The sequence below is a fragment of the Leuresthes tenuis genome, unplaced genomic scaffold (genome assembly GCF_036924035.1).
Source record: "Leuresthes tenuis unplaced genomic scaffold, fLeuTen1.0.hap1 SCAF_9, whole genome shotgun sequence".
Lineage (NCBI taxonomy): Eukaryota > Metazoa > Chordata > Actinopteri > Atheriniformes > Atherinopsidae > Leuresthes > Leuresthes tenuis.
Window position 1 is genome coordinate 1,059,160 of NW_027325363.1, and position 13,432 is coordinate 1,072,591.

The 13,432-nt window shown below is 45.4% G+C and overlaps 1 protein-coding gene across 2 annotated transcripts in view; it reads left to right on the plus strand.

Moving 5' to 3' along the window:
* Window positions 1-13,432, plus strand: part of LOC140313875 (fibroblast growth factor 12-like) — a 54,888-nt gene that overhangs the window by 22,225 nt on the left and 19,231 nt on the right. The window contains exon 1 of one of the 2 annotated variants that reach the window (XM_072391855.1): window positions 8,560-9,593. The exons of the other annotated variant lie outside the window; for it this stretch is intronic. Within the exon in view, the coding sequence (XP_072247956.1) occupies window positions 9,395-9,593 (199 nt within the window). The 5' untranslated portion in view covers window positions 8,560-9,394. Of the gene's footprint in view, window positions 1-8,559; window positions 9,594-13,432 lie in introns of those variants that run through there. 2 annotated transcript variants of the gene reach the window in all.

Genomic DNA, 13,432 nt, shown 5'->3' on the forward strand with positions numbered 1-13,432 from the left:
ATTTAAGAGAACTGAAGCATCTGAAGCCGACCTTTACTCATACCTGTACCTGTTTCTTTACCCGTACCTGTACCTGAGTCTGTATTTATGCGTCTGATCAGTAACTAAATGGAAATTCTAACTTCTTTTTCACCTGCTTTTGTTCATGTTTTCCTTCTGATGAATCTTTGAACGAACAAACCAGTGACAGAACATTACATTTATACTGTTTTGTTAATGAGATTCACTTTAGGGTACAGTCAGCATTAATCTATATTTTTAATCCACTTATTATTGATTATCAACGGTGCATCGGCCTCTAAACCTATTTTTATCACAAGAAATGTTAAAAATGGTCATTTTTCAACAACATTGCGAATATTTTAAAGTAATTTCCTCCTAGAATAGATTAAACGTGATGACATGACATCATTTCCCTCACATTCTCAGCTTCATCTGCAGATGATGTTAGAAAGATGGGCAGGAGTCACATGACCTGATTCCTCCACTGATTGATTAAAGAAGAAGGAATGAATCCTGTATTCAGGAGCATCATGTTTGGGTCTGTTGTGTGGGATGAATCATCAGCAGCACAAACTGCAGGATTCTGATATATAAATATATTCTGGGTGCACGTTTGTTGGGAAACAAAAGGCAGCGGGACAATGGAGGCTTTTCAGCTGCTGTTAACCTGCAGCGAGCGCCGCCTACACGCCGTTTATCAGCCGCTTTCTGCTCAGCTGCAGTTTCTCTGCAGTTATTTAGAAAATACCTTCAACATGAACCCAAAACCAAGACCAGACTCAAGTTCTGTTCTGTTCTTTCACCTTTATCTGAGTTACTTTAGCTCTCAAAGTAAGGTTTTATTATAGATTATCAAGCCATAATTTCACGGCTGTGCACAGATTAAAATGCATCATTTAAACATGTTTAAACATGAAGACAAACAGAGTTTCTGTTGTCAGAGATAATAATGAGACATAATATCAGATTTATGGTGATGAAAACAGTTTAAAAATGTAAAAAATCTACTTTTAGAGGAGGAGGAAGATGATGATGGAGCAGGAAAACTGGAAGTCTTAAACCAAAAGGTGCAAAGGTCCAGACCCAGAGTCCAGAGTCCAGACCCAGTCCTAATTTATTCCAGACCTTTCTGTAACCTTTAAAGTGTCCTGATCAACAGTTCTGCAGCTTTCTGAAACCTTTAAAGTGTCCTAATCAACAGTTCTGCAGCTTTCTGAAACCTTTAAAGTGTCCTGATCAACAGTTCTGCAGCTTTCTGAAACCTTTAAAGTGTCCTGATCAACAGTTCTGCAGCTTTCTGTAACCTTTAAAGTGTCCTGATCAATAGTTCTGCAGCTTTCTGAAACCTTTAAAGTGTCCTGATCAACAGTTCTGCAGCTTTCTGAAACCTTTAAAGTGTCCTGATCAATAGTTCTGCAGCTTTCTGAAACCTTTAAAGTGTCCTGATCAACAGTTCTGCAGCTTTCTGAAACCTTTAAAGTGTCCTGATCAATAGTTCTGCAGCTGTCTGAAACCTTTAAAGTGTCCTGATCAATAGTTCTGCAGCTTTCTGAAACCTTTAAAGTGTCCTGATCAATAGTTCTGCAGCTTTCTGTAACCTTTAAAGTGTCCTGATCAACAGTTCTGCAGCTTTCTGAAACCTTTAAAGTGTCCTGATCAACAGTTCTGCAGCTTTCTGTAACCTTTAAAGTGTCCTGATCAATAGTTCTGCAGCTTTCTGAAACCTTTAAAGTGTCCTGATCAATAGTTCTGCAGCTTTCTGAAACCTTTAAAGTGTCCTGATCAATAGTTCTGCAGCTTTCTGTAACCTTTAAAGTGTCCTGATCAACAGTTCTGCAGCTTTCTGAAACCTTTAAAGTGTCCTGATCAACAGTTCTGCAGCTTTCTGTAACCTTTAAAGTGTCCTGATCAATAGTTCTGCAGCTTTCTGAAACCTTTAAAGTGTCCTGATCAACAGTTCTGCAGCTTTCTGAAACCTTTAAAGTGTCCTGATCAACAGTTCTGCAGCTTTCTGTAACCTTTAAAGTGTCCTGATCAATAGTTCTGCAGCTTTCTGTAACCTTTAAAGTGTCCTGATCAACAGTTCTGAAGCTTTCTGAAACCTTTAAAGTGTCCTGATCAACAGTTCTGCAGCTTTCTGAAACCTTTAAAGTGTCCTGATCAATAGTTCTGCAGCTTTCTGAAGCCTTTAAAGTGTCCTGATCAACAGTTCTGCAGCTTTCTGAAACCTTTAAAGTGTCCTGATCATCAGTTCTGCAGCTTTCTGTAACCTTTAAAGTGTCCTGATCAATAGTTCTGCAGCTTTCTGAAACCTTTAAAGTGTCCTGATCAATAGTTCTGCAGCTTTCTGAAGCCTTTAAAGTGTCCTGATCAACAGTTCTGCAGCTTTCTGAAACCTTTAAAGTGTCCTGATCAATAGTTCTGCAGCTTTCTGAAGCCTTTAAAGTGTCCTGATCAACAGTTCTGCAGCTTTCTGAAACATTTAAAGTGTCCTGATCAATAGTTCTGCAGCTTTCTGAAACCTTTAAAGTGTCCTGATCAACAGTTCTGCAGCTTTCTGAAACCTTTAAAGTGTCCTGATCAACAGTTCTGCAGCTTTCTGAAACCTTTAAAGTGTCCTGATCAACAGTTCTGCAGCTTTCTGAAGCTCTTTCACAGTTTTTCTTTGGACATTTTCTGCTTTTTCCCTCATCTTCAGTCCTTGTTCCTGAGCATTTTCAGTGTTTTTTCTTTGTTCAGCCACTTAACTCTGAGCTATGACCCATTCAGGCAGAAAAAGGCTCCTAACTCAAGGGATGAACCAGTGTTGTGATTCCAGTTCAGTCTGTCGTCCTCCTCCAGCTCTTCTCCTTGGATGGAGACAGTGTTTGGTTTATTCCTGGTCCTCCTAAATATCCACAATCAACTCTTTTGTTGTGTTTAAATTCAAGATGAGAGGCATCCAGCTGGATTTTCTGCAGCTTCTTACATAACAGAACAGGCTGAATCGTGTTAAAATAACTGGAGAAATCAAAGAACGTGATCCTCACAGTGCTGCCTGCTTTGTCCAGATGAGCAACTTCAACACTAAACTCAGGACGATTAGCAACAGTTAGCAATAAAAGCAGGTGAAAGTAACACAGTGGCTTAAAAACATACCTGTCAGTGGTTGGAAGAGGAAAAATTATACAGACCAACACCACAAGCACCTTGTGCTCTTCTGATCCTGTCAGTGTTTTGTTCTCGGTCTCTGGTGGTTTCACGGTTACATTATCGTTTAGATGTCCTGATGACTTTCTGCTGCCCTCTGATGGGGCAGTTTGTCTATTGATTAGGAAACATACCTGAACTGTGAGTTCACGCTGGGTGTTAATGAGCTGTGGGATCGATTGTGGCGCTGCCACAGAGGATTTCCTGTCCTTTTAGTCCTGGACTCTCAGATGTGACGTTACCAGACAGATACAGGCCTCTCATAACTGATCACACCTGCGTAGAACCACTTTTTATGATCATTTGAGCTCATTTAGTCTTCAGATTGAGGAGCTGCTGCAGACCAAAGCAGAGGAAGTGGACAGTCTGACACTGTGGTGATCAGATAGAATGATGGAGATGTTTTATCTTCGTCCCAGTCCCAGTGTGCAGGTACGAGGACGCAAATACATGACAGTAATTAAAGAAACTGACCTGGTTTTTCTGTTCGGAGAGTAGGCCTACATTCAGCATGATGGTGCGTTCACTGACACAAAGAGGAAGACCTGGTGGCGATGATGAGGAAACCTGATGAACATGTTTCAGTTGTAACAATATTATAGAATTACTATATTTATATTTTACTAATATTTATAGATATACGTTCGCAGTTATAACTGTTTAAAACAATGTATTTTTCTATAATTCCTCCTCCTGATATTGATGTCAGGACTATAGAACAGGAGCTATTAGCTGTCTAGCTAACATCCAGCTATGCTAACATCTGTTAGCTTCTCTCCTGCTGTCTCTGCTTCCATAAACTGTATTTTAATGCAGCTGAAATCCTAATAAAGCCTCTTATTTCCTGTTTTATTGTCTTTTATCAGACAGTTTTATCTGATTTTACAGATAAAACACGGTCTGATAAAATGAGCCGTTTTTATTCTGGTTGGACTTTGATGTGACTCAGAATATTAATTCACATTAACAGCTTCCAGGCTGAAGCTTCTCTGATGGCCAGAAGCACATTAAAGATTATTTGATGGTGCACTTGTGCTAGCGGGTAGTTCTGGTGGCATTTCAACAGAAATTAGCCACTATTTGTCCAACACAATAAACACAAGTTGCCTCAGCTTCCTTCTGTTCTCTGCTAGCTTCCTTCTGTTATCTTGCTAGCTTCCTTCTGTTCTCTGCTAGCTTCCTTCTGTTCTCTTGCTAGCATCCTTCTGTTCTCTTGCTAGCTTCCTTCTGTTCTCTGCTAGCTTCCTTCTGTTCTCTGCGAGCTTCCTTCTGTTCTCTGCTAGCTTCCTTCTGTTCTCTTGCTAGCTTCCTTCTGTTCTCTTGCTAGCTTCCTTCTGTTCTCTGCTAGCTTCCTTCTGTTCTCTGCTAGCTTCCTTCTGTTCTCTGCTAGCTTCCTTCTGTTCTCTTGCTAGCTTCCTTCTGTTCTCTTGCTAGCTTCCTTCTGTTCTCTGCTAGCTTCCTTCTGTTCTCTTGCTAGCTTCCTTCTGTTCTCTGTTAGCTTCCTTCTGTTCTCTGCTAGCTTCCTTCTGCTCTCTGCTAGCTTCCTTCTGTTCTCTTGCTAGCTTCCTTCTGTTCTCTGCTAGCTTCCTTCTGTTCTCTTGCTAGCTTCCTTCTGTTCTCTGTTAGCTTCCTTCTGTTCTCTGCTAGCTTCCTTCTGCTCTCTGCTAGCTTCCTTCTGTTCTCTGTTAGCTTCCTTCTGTTCTCTGCTAGCTTCCTTCTGTTCTATTGCTAGCTTCCATCTGCTCTCTGCTAGCTTCCTTCTGTTCTCTGCTAGCTTCCTTCTGTTCTCTTGCTAGCTTCCTTCTGTTCTCTGTTAGCTTCCTTCTGTTCTCTGCTAGCTTCCTTCTGTTCTCTTGCTAGCTTCCTTCTGTTCTCTGCTAGCTTCCTTCTGTTCTCTCCTAGCTTCCCTCTGTTCTCTGCTAGCTTCCTTCTGTTCTCTGCTAGCTTCCCTCTGTTCTCTGCTAGCTTCCTTCTGTTCTCTGCTAGCTTCCTTCTGTTCTCTGCTAGCTTCCTTCTGTTCTCTGCTAGCTTCCTTCTGTTCTCTTGCTAGCTTCCTTCTGTTCTCTGCTAGCTTCCTTCTGTTCTCTGCTAGCTTCCTTCTGTTCTCTGCTAGCTTCCTTCTGTTCTCTGCTAGCTTCCTTCTGTTCTCTGCTAGCTTCCTTCTGTTCTCTGTTTCCTGTGATCCATTTAAACTTTGGATGTTTTTACTGTAAAGTATGGCTGAGCTACCGGGCTCCAAAGTGGAGATCTGTTTCACGTTTTTTTGCGAATTTCGAAAATGTCGTACGATAAATTGATAAAAAACTAGCATACTTCCTGATTTGCATTGAGAAGCTTCTGGGGAAGTAACTGCATGGATTTATGAGCTAAGTCACGGACTGGCCAGCTGTCAGCTGCCAGAGCCGACATTTACAAAGGTTATTAAGTCTTTAAATGCAGCAAACCATCAAGCAACATGTTTTACTCTCTGGGACCGACTCTGTGGATGTTGGCCAGAAGATGTTGGTTCATTGATGGTCAGCTGTCTCCTCCGTCCGCTGACCCCCCATCAAACACTCGCTCTGATGATGGCGATCACTCCATGTTTGTTGTGGGTGACTCATCCTTTTTACAGCTGATAATTGGGTTGTGTAACGAGCTCTTCACAGCTAATTGCTGTGTCCACTCATAAAGACGACACTCCACATGTCGCCTTTCACACCATCAGCAGCCAATCACGGCTCGGCCACCGGGCTGAAAGATGGGAAATTAGTGGCTCAAATCATCCAATCAGAGGTTCCAGAGTTCAAAAACACGTTGAAGCTTTAAAAACCATCTGACATTCATGTCCGTCTCACTGAAAGCTGCATTAACGCAAGATTTGGGGAGTTTTTAAGACAGAAAATGGTTGGAATCTGATGATTTTACTGAGAAATAATCAAAGTGCATGTGTGGACAGATTAATGGGAGTCAGAGTCAGTCGAACAGAGACTTCTGACAGATCTGGGATCGGTTTTCTGAGGATTTCCTGGTCCCACCTGCAGCAGTGAGATCAGATGTGAGGAGATGAGTGAATCATTCGCGCTCTGAGGCTGCAGCAGTGAGGCTGAGTGTCAGATCATGTCGATTCCTAGTGTTTCCCCTCTCAGAGCAGATCACATGCTTATTCTTCCCTGACAACATGTTCATGTGGCCTGAACTGCAGCAGGCGTGAGAATGGTTTTATGTAACCCTGCAGTCGATTTCACAGCCTCTAATGAGAAGAGTGTGTGCAGCGCAGCAGAAAGACTCCAGACTACAAACTGAGGGGGTTTCATTTTAATGAGGGTTTTACATGGACCCCGGTTTGATAAAAACATGACTGGAAACTGGGACTCAGAAGAAAATTACTGAGCTTAAGATTGGGTTTTAAAAAGCTTCCAAACTGTCAGATTTACTCGCTTCGGTATTTATGTCCAATGTTTCCGGGTAGGACTGCAGGAAGGAAAATTAAGAAACTAACCTTTAATATTTGGTTCAGTTTAAGCACAGAAAACTTGAGGTAAAAATTCTAATTTACTCCGGTAAGAACGTCCATCTTACTCAAAGTCGTCGTTCACGTTGTCTAAATCTGATAAATATCCTGCCATGTTGCACAAAACTATCAGCAGCAAACTCTGTGTGAAGTTAGCCGACTGCCACAGAGCACGGAGTGAATAAGCTGTGCTGCAGGGGGGCGTGTGGATGAAGTGGTCCCAGTAGAGTGCCTGTGTAGAAATCCCTCCGTTAGCTCTCCTATAGCTGCAAGTAGCCACATAACAGCAGCTATGAGCTAACAGAGCTATGAGCTAACAGAGCTATGAGCTAACAGCAGCTATGAGCTAACAGAGCTATGAGCTAACAGCAGCTATGAGCTAACAGAGCTATGAGCTAACAGCAGCTATGAGCTAACAGAGCTATGAGCTAACAGAGCTATGAGCTAACAGCAGCTATGAGCTAACAGAGCTATGAGCTAACAGAGCTATGAGCTAACAGCAGCTATGAGCTAACAGCAGCTATGAGCTAACAGAGCTATAGCACACGTTCATTCATTCATTCTTCTTAAAGTATTGGTGAAATAAAGACAGATAATGCCTTATTTAGAGGCTGCATCCTCTAAGCCCCGTTCACTCCGTTATATGGATCTCCAGTTATCTAAATATCTTCCGAAGGACGCCGACTTTCACCAAACGGTTCTCGGTGAGTAGATGAACGTATTTCATGCCAGAAATAAGGTTAAAAAACACCAGAGTTCCCCTTTAACAAAGCAAAAACACATTCCTCTGAAAATGCTCAGGAAGAAGGACTGAAGATGAGGGGAAAAGCAGAAAATGTCCAAAGAAAAACTGTGAAAGAGCTTCAGAAAGCTGCAGAACTATTGATCAGGACACTTTAAAGGTTTAAAGTTTGAAAGAAATGAGGCTGGATCTGGACTCTGGACCAGGACTCTGGGTCAGGACTCTGGATCTGGACTCTGGATCAGGACTGTGCACAAGCTAAATAAGCTGTTAAAGCTGCACAAACAGAACCTGTTTGATACTAACAGAAATGATGTGACATGTTTTTGCTCATAAATCTTTATTGTTCCATATTATAATTCCAACACTTTAATAATAAATGTCAGTCCTTTGTTAAAGGTTCTGCTTTTAGACAGCGATGCCACAGAGCTGCTGGCTGATGCTGCATTTGATTGACGCTGGGATATTTGAGTTTCTGGTCTCTTTTTCTGTCGTTCTAAGAATAGATGAAAGAAGGAACATTTTTAGTTCTTCTGTGTCATCAGGAGATGATGAGAGTTTGTTTGCATGTCTGGATGCAGCCGTTTGTCTTTCCACTCTGAGATTTCAGCCACACATCCTGATCGGTTTGAGCCGCTCAGGCCGTTGTGAACTCTGTCTGCCGGAGCTCAAAGTGTTCTGAATGAGATCAGCTGGCTGCAGCTTGAATATTTCATTATTTCTCGTGTTTGGATCAGAAGTAAAGCAGACTGAAAGTGACAGCTCCGGCATCTTCAGGGTGATCTTGACTTCAGGTCAAAGGGAACATCTCAGCTTTGTGGAAGAGGAAAAAGCTGCCTGAGCTCGTGTGAGTCGGGATGATGCAGTGGAGGTAGAGTGGTCTGATGTGGGAGCAACATGAAACATCAGGCAGCATATTTTTAGGAGCTTCTTCCACACCTCCACCTCCTCCATCCCTCGATCACTCTATCTCTCTGTGGCGCTGACGGCTGCTCTCTCTCTGCTCGTCGCTCAGCCTCAGTTACATTCAGCAGCTCTCAGCCTGCGAGGAGGAGGAGGAAGAGGAGGAGGAAGAGGAGGAGCGGATCGGGCTGGAGAACAAAGTGGAGTAAAGCAGCAGAATCCAGTCAGCTGCTCTCAGATTCTCTCTGGGATCTTTCTGAGCGCCGGCTCCTTTCTGAAAGCCCGAAGACGTCTCTGAAAGTTGACAAACTGATGATGATGGAAGTGAAAACAGAGACATGAGGAAACAGCACAGGACCGATTCCTCCGTTTCTGGATCGATCGGGTCGGCTGCTGCAGCCATGTGCTTCCACCAGAGCTGAAGGAGACCGGAGCTACCCGGCAGGCTTCTTCATTCAGAAGGAGACGAGTCGACTTCTCTGCAGAACATCTGGAGCCAGGTGGAACTTTTTCTGCAGAACATCTGGAACCAGGTGGAACTTTTTCTGCAGAACATCTGGAACCAGGTGGAACTTTTTCTGCAGAACATCTGGAACCAGGTGGAACTTTTTCTGCAGAACATCTGGACCCAGGTGGAACTTTGTTATGGTCTGACTGAACTTTGTTGACTTACGATCCACCTCCTCACCTGAACGTTTTGGGTACATTTGAATGGACCTGCGGATGATTCAGGCTCCTGTTTTCGGTCGTTCTGAACATGATCAGGATAAATCTTTCCTCCACTGACTGTTCGGTGTTTTAATCAGAGCTGAAGCTTTAAGATGTGACGGCGTTTCAGTCCTGAGAGCTTCAATCTGTTTCTGTCTGTTGGACAGAACCAAAGTCTTGGTGAGTTTAAAGATCTTTTTCTAACGATGGATCTGGTTTGAGCGAAAAACGCCTTCGTCAAACATTCAGACGCTCTGGGATCAGCCGATCTTTCCCTGCCATGTCACCTGTTCTGGGCTGAAAGGTGAGCATCGTCAGCCAGCAGAGCAGGAGCTCCAAATCTGCTCCTCAGGGAGATGGCGGCAGCCATCGCCAGCTCCCTGATCCGACAGAAGCGCCAGGCGCGCGAGTCCAACAGCGACAAGGTCGCCACCAACAAGAGACGCTCCAGTCCCAGTAAGGACCCGAGGTCTCTGTGTGAGAGGCACATCTTCAGCGTCTTCAGCAAAGTTCGCTTCTGCAGCGGGAAGAAAAGACCCGTGCGCAGGAAACCAGGTGAGTTCACAGAGTTCAGTATCTCTGCAAACCGAAGCTTTGGGACAGGAGGAGACTCTTCCAGGGTAAAAAAAAAGGTGAAAAGCTAAAAAGCATCTCATAGAGCGCCTGTTTTGGTCTGATTGGATTTAGCTTTTTATTTTATTTTTATGTTTTTAATTTATCTGCATTTAAACAACTTCATTTTAATCAACATTTTTTTTTATTTAGAAAAGAAAACTTTGGTGATTTTGATCTTTTTTGTAAGAGTTGATGCTCTTAGATGGAAACACGGTCCCACATGAGTTCCTGCAGACCTGCTCTGTGCTTTCCATTCGCCTGATGGAGCTGGAACCTTTTGGTTCCTTTCGGTAACGTTGTTGTTGTGCGATGAAATATTCCCTGAAGGTCTGTTTTAGTTGTAGTTTGGTTTATCAGGAGAGGTTTTCAGTCCCGGGGCAGATATAGCTGTCATGAGGCTCTTTCCCACTGTAGGAACCTTTTGCAGTTCCTAGAACCTTTTCAGGAATAGGGACGTTTTTTTCGTGCATTCGGACAGACAAACTAGGGACCACAGCCCTCAGGAACTAGGGACCACGGCCCTCAGGAACTAGGGACCGCGGTCCTCAGGAACTAGGGACCACGGCCCTCGGGAACTAGGGACCACAGCCCTCAGGAACTAGGGACCGCTGCCCTCAGGAACTAGGGACCACGGCCCTCGGGAACTAGGGACCACAGCCCTCAGGAACTAGGGACCGCTGCCCTCAGGAACTAGGGACCCCGGCCCTCGGGAACTAGGGACCGCTGCCCTCAGGAACTAGGGACCACGGTCCTCAGGAACTAGGGACCACAGCCCTCAGGAACTAGGGACCACGGCCCTCAGGAACTGGGGACCACGGCCCTCAGGAACTAGGGACCACGGCCCTCAGGAACTAGGGACCGCTGCCCTCAGGAACTAGGGACCTCGGCCCTCAGGAACTAGGGACCACGGCCCTCAGGAACTAGGGACCACGGCCCTCAGGAACTAGGGACCACGGTCCTTAGGAACTAGGGACCACGGCCCTCAGGAACTAGGGACCACGGCCCTCAGGAACTAGAGACCACGGCCCTCAGGAACTAGGGACCACGGCCCTCAGGAACTAGGGACCACGGCCCTCAGGAACTAGGGACCACGGCCCTCAGGAACTGGGGACCACGGCCCTCAGGAACTGGGGACCACGGCCCTCAGTTCCTGGAACCATTTCAGCTCCTTCAGGGTCTTTTCTGGTTTCCATAGCAACATGACGTAGGTGTTTGGTGGCTGTAGCTCCGCCCCTTGTCTGAAATGTTTCCTCATACGACACGGACCCAACCGGCGCCTGTTTAATAAGTTAAACTTCGTCTCCTTTGTCTGCGGCGCTCTGCTCTCCTTCTTTCCTCCATGAAACGAAGAAGTATCGCCCCCTGCTGGATTCTCCGTCTCCTGACTCTCGCTGTGCGCTCTTCCAGCCTCCATCTTAGACGCCTGATGTGGTCGTCCATGATTAATATCACCGTCATGCAGACCGTGAACACGGTGGCCTCCTCGCTCTCCATGTTAGCTTCTTGCTGCTGTTGTTTCCTTCTCTCCTTGCTTTTCCCGGGTTCTGTTTTGTTGCTGAGTGGCGCTAAAGTAACACGTCTGTGGCAGACGGCGGCGTCACATCAGTCCCTGTCGAGGCCCCCGACTCATGTGGGAATGCAAAATGAAACGGTTCCCCTGGAGAAGGGCAGCTCTTATAACTGCATTCTTAGAGCTCTTTGTCCGAATGCGTCCATTGTTTCCCAGTTTCTAGACCCCAGAAGCAGACTCAGATGTCAGGTAATGAGTTCATAAAAGATTTGTTGCGATAGTCGATGGAGGATGAGCGATTGATCGGGCTGGAACTGGAGAGTTATCAGGTAGAGTGACTGGAGGAGTTGAGAGAAACTGGGTGGATCTTCCTCTTTGTTCGGAGTGTTTCAGCTTCAGGGGCAGGTGTCAGCAGGCAGGTTCCAGAGAAGGCAGCAATATGTAGTAAGGAAGCAACGAAGAGGCTTCATGAGCTGGTCTGTGGGTCTGTAACTGCAAGCCTGGGAAGAAGGGCTCCACCCAGAGGTGGAGGCAGGAAGGACTTCACCTGGAGAGAAAAAGCCAGAGAAAAAGCCCCAAACCCTGACTGTAACATCGCTTTTTGCGACATCTTTTGGTTCCTGAACATGCTGCTAACTTTTATAATGTTGGAACCAACTTCTTCCCATTTCAGCTCCCAGAAACTTGACATTACAGTCGACCTGATAACAACGTTCCCTAAATGTTAGGAGATGTTATCCCAGCCTGTGCGGTCACTCAGCTCCTAACCCTGTCAGCCAGGATCGGTCTCTTCGGCCTGGAATATCCTGGCTTTTAATCACAGATGCACGTGTTTCTTATGGCCGCCTGTTCTGACCATCCTACTTCTGCTTGGAGCGTTATTTGTGCACGTCCTCAGAAACTAAGCTATTCGTTTGCTGTAATATGCAGGTGTCCTGTGGGGCCATATTTGACCTTCTGTGGGGTCGTCAGGGGTCAAAATGAGAGGCTCTGAGCCAGGTTTTTAGAGTTTTTTGTGAAAGTAAACCTCTTGAGACGTCAAACCAAATAAATAAAACTGACTTCATTTGTTTGCTGCAGGTTCCTCAGAATGATCCCCTTTTTCAGAAATACAAGAGAAACTAAAACACAGCCAGCAGTTGTACTAAGCATTGCATAATCTTCCTCCGTGGTGTTAAATATTTGATGCTTTTAGGAAAGAAAAAGGCAGAGTGTAACTCCTGCGTTTCCCTTTGGAGACCTTTCACGTCTTAAAGAAAAACCTTTTAGCATCCTGCCGCAGATAAAAGTTGACCTGAAGTCGAGCTAATGAATCCCCGCCGTCCCATCCCATAGAGCCGGAGCAGCGTGCTCGACATTTACACATTTATGAGCTGCGTGAGTCGACCCCCCCCCCGCTTCCTGTTTTCTTGGCAAAGCAACTAACGGCTTCTTAAAGGAGCTGGGATGCAGCTCTTCTGCTTGATCAGCTCCTTAACAGTTTGCCATGCAGAGACTTGTTTTACTTCTCTAAAAGATTCACTTTCTGGGAAGCTCTGCAGCTGGTGAGCATCATTTGGAGTTGAAGAAAGTGCAAGAGAAGCTGCAGCTTCTTCAACACCAGCTGCAGCTTCTTCAACATCAGCTGCAGCTTCATCAACACCAGCTGCAGCTTCTTCAACACCAGCTGCAGCTTCTTCAACTCCAGCTGCAGCTTCTTCAACACCAGCTACTGCTTCTCCAACACCAGCTGCAGCTTCTTTAACACCAGCTGCAGCTTCTTCAACTCCAGCTGCAGCTTCTTCAACTCCAGCTGCAGCTTCTTCAACTCCAGCTGCAGCTTCTCCAACACCAGCTGCAGCTTCTTCAACTCCAGCTGCAGCTTCTTCAACATCAGCTGCAGCTTCTTCAACATCAGCTGCAGCTTCTTCAACTCCAGCTGCAGCTTCTTCAACACCAGCTACTGCTTCTCCAACACCAGCTGCAGCTTCTTTAACACCAGCTGCAGCTTCTTCAACACCAGCTGCAGCTTCTCCAACTCCAGCTGCAGCTTCTTCAACTCCAGCCGCAGCTTGTTCAACTCCAGCCGCAGCTTCTTCAACTCCAGCCGCAGCTTCTTCAACTCCAGCTGCAGCTTCTTCAACATCAGCTGCAGCTTCTTCAACATCAGCTGCAGCTTCTTCAACACCAGCTGCAGCTTCTTCAACACCAGCTGCAGCTTCTCCAACACCAGCTGCAGCTTCTTAAACTCCAGCTACAGCTTCTTCAACACCAGCTGCAGCTTCTCCAA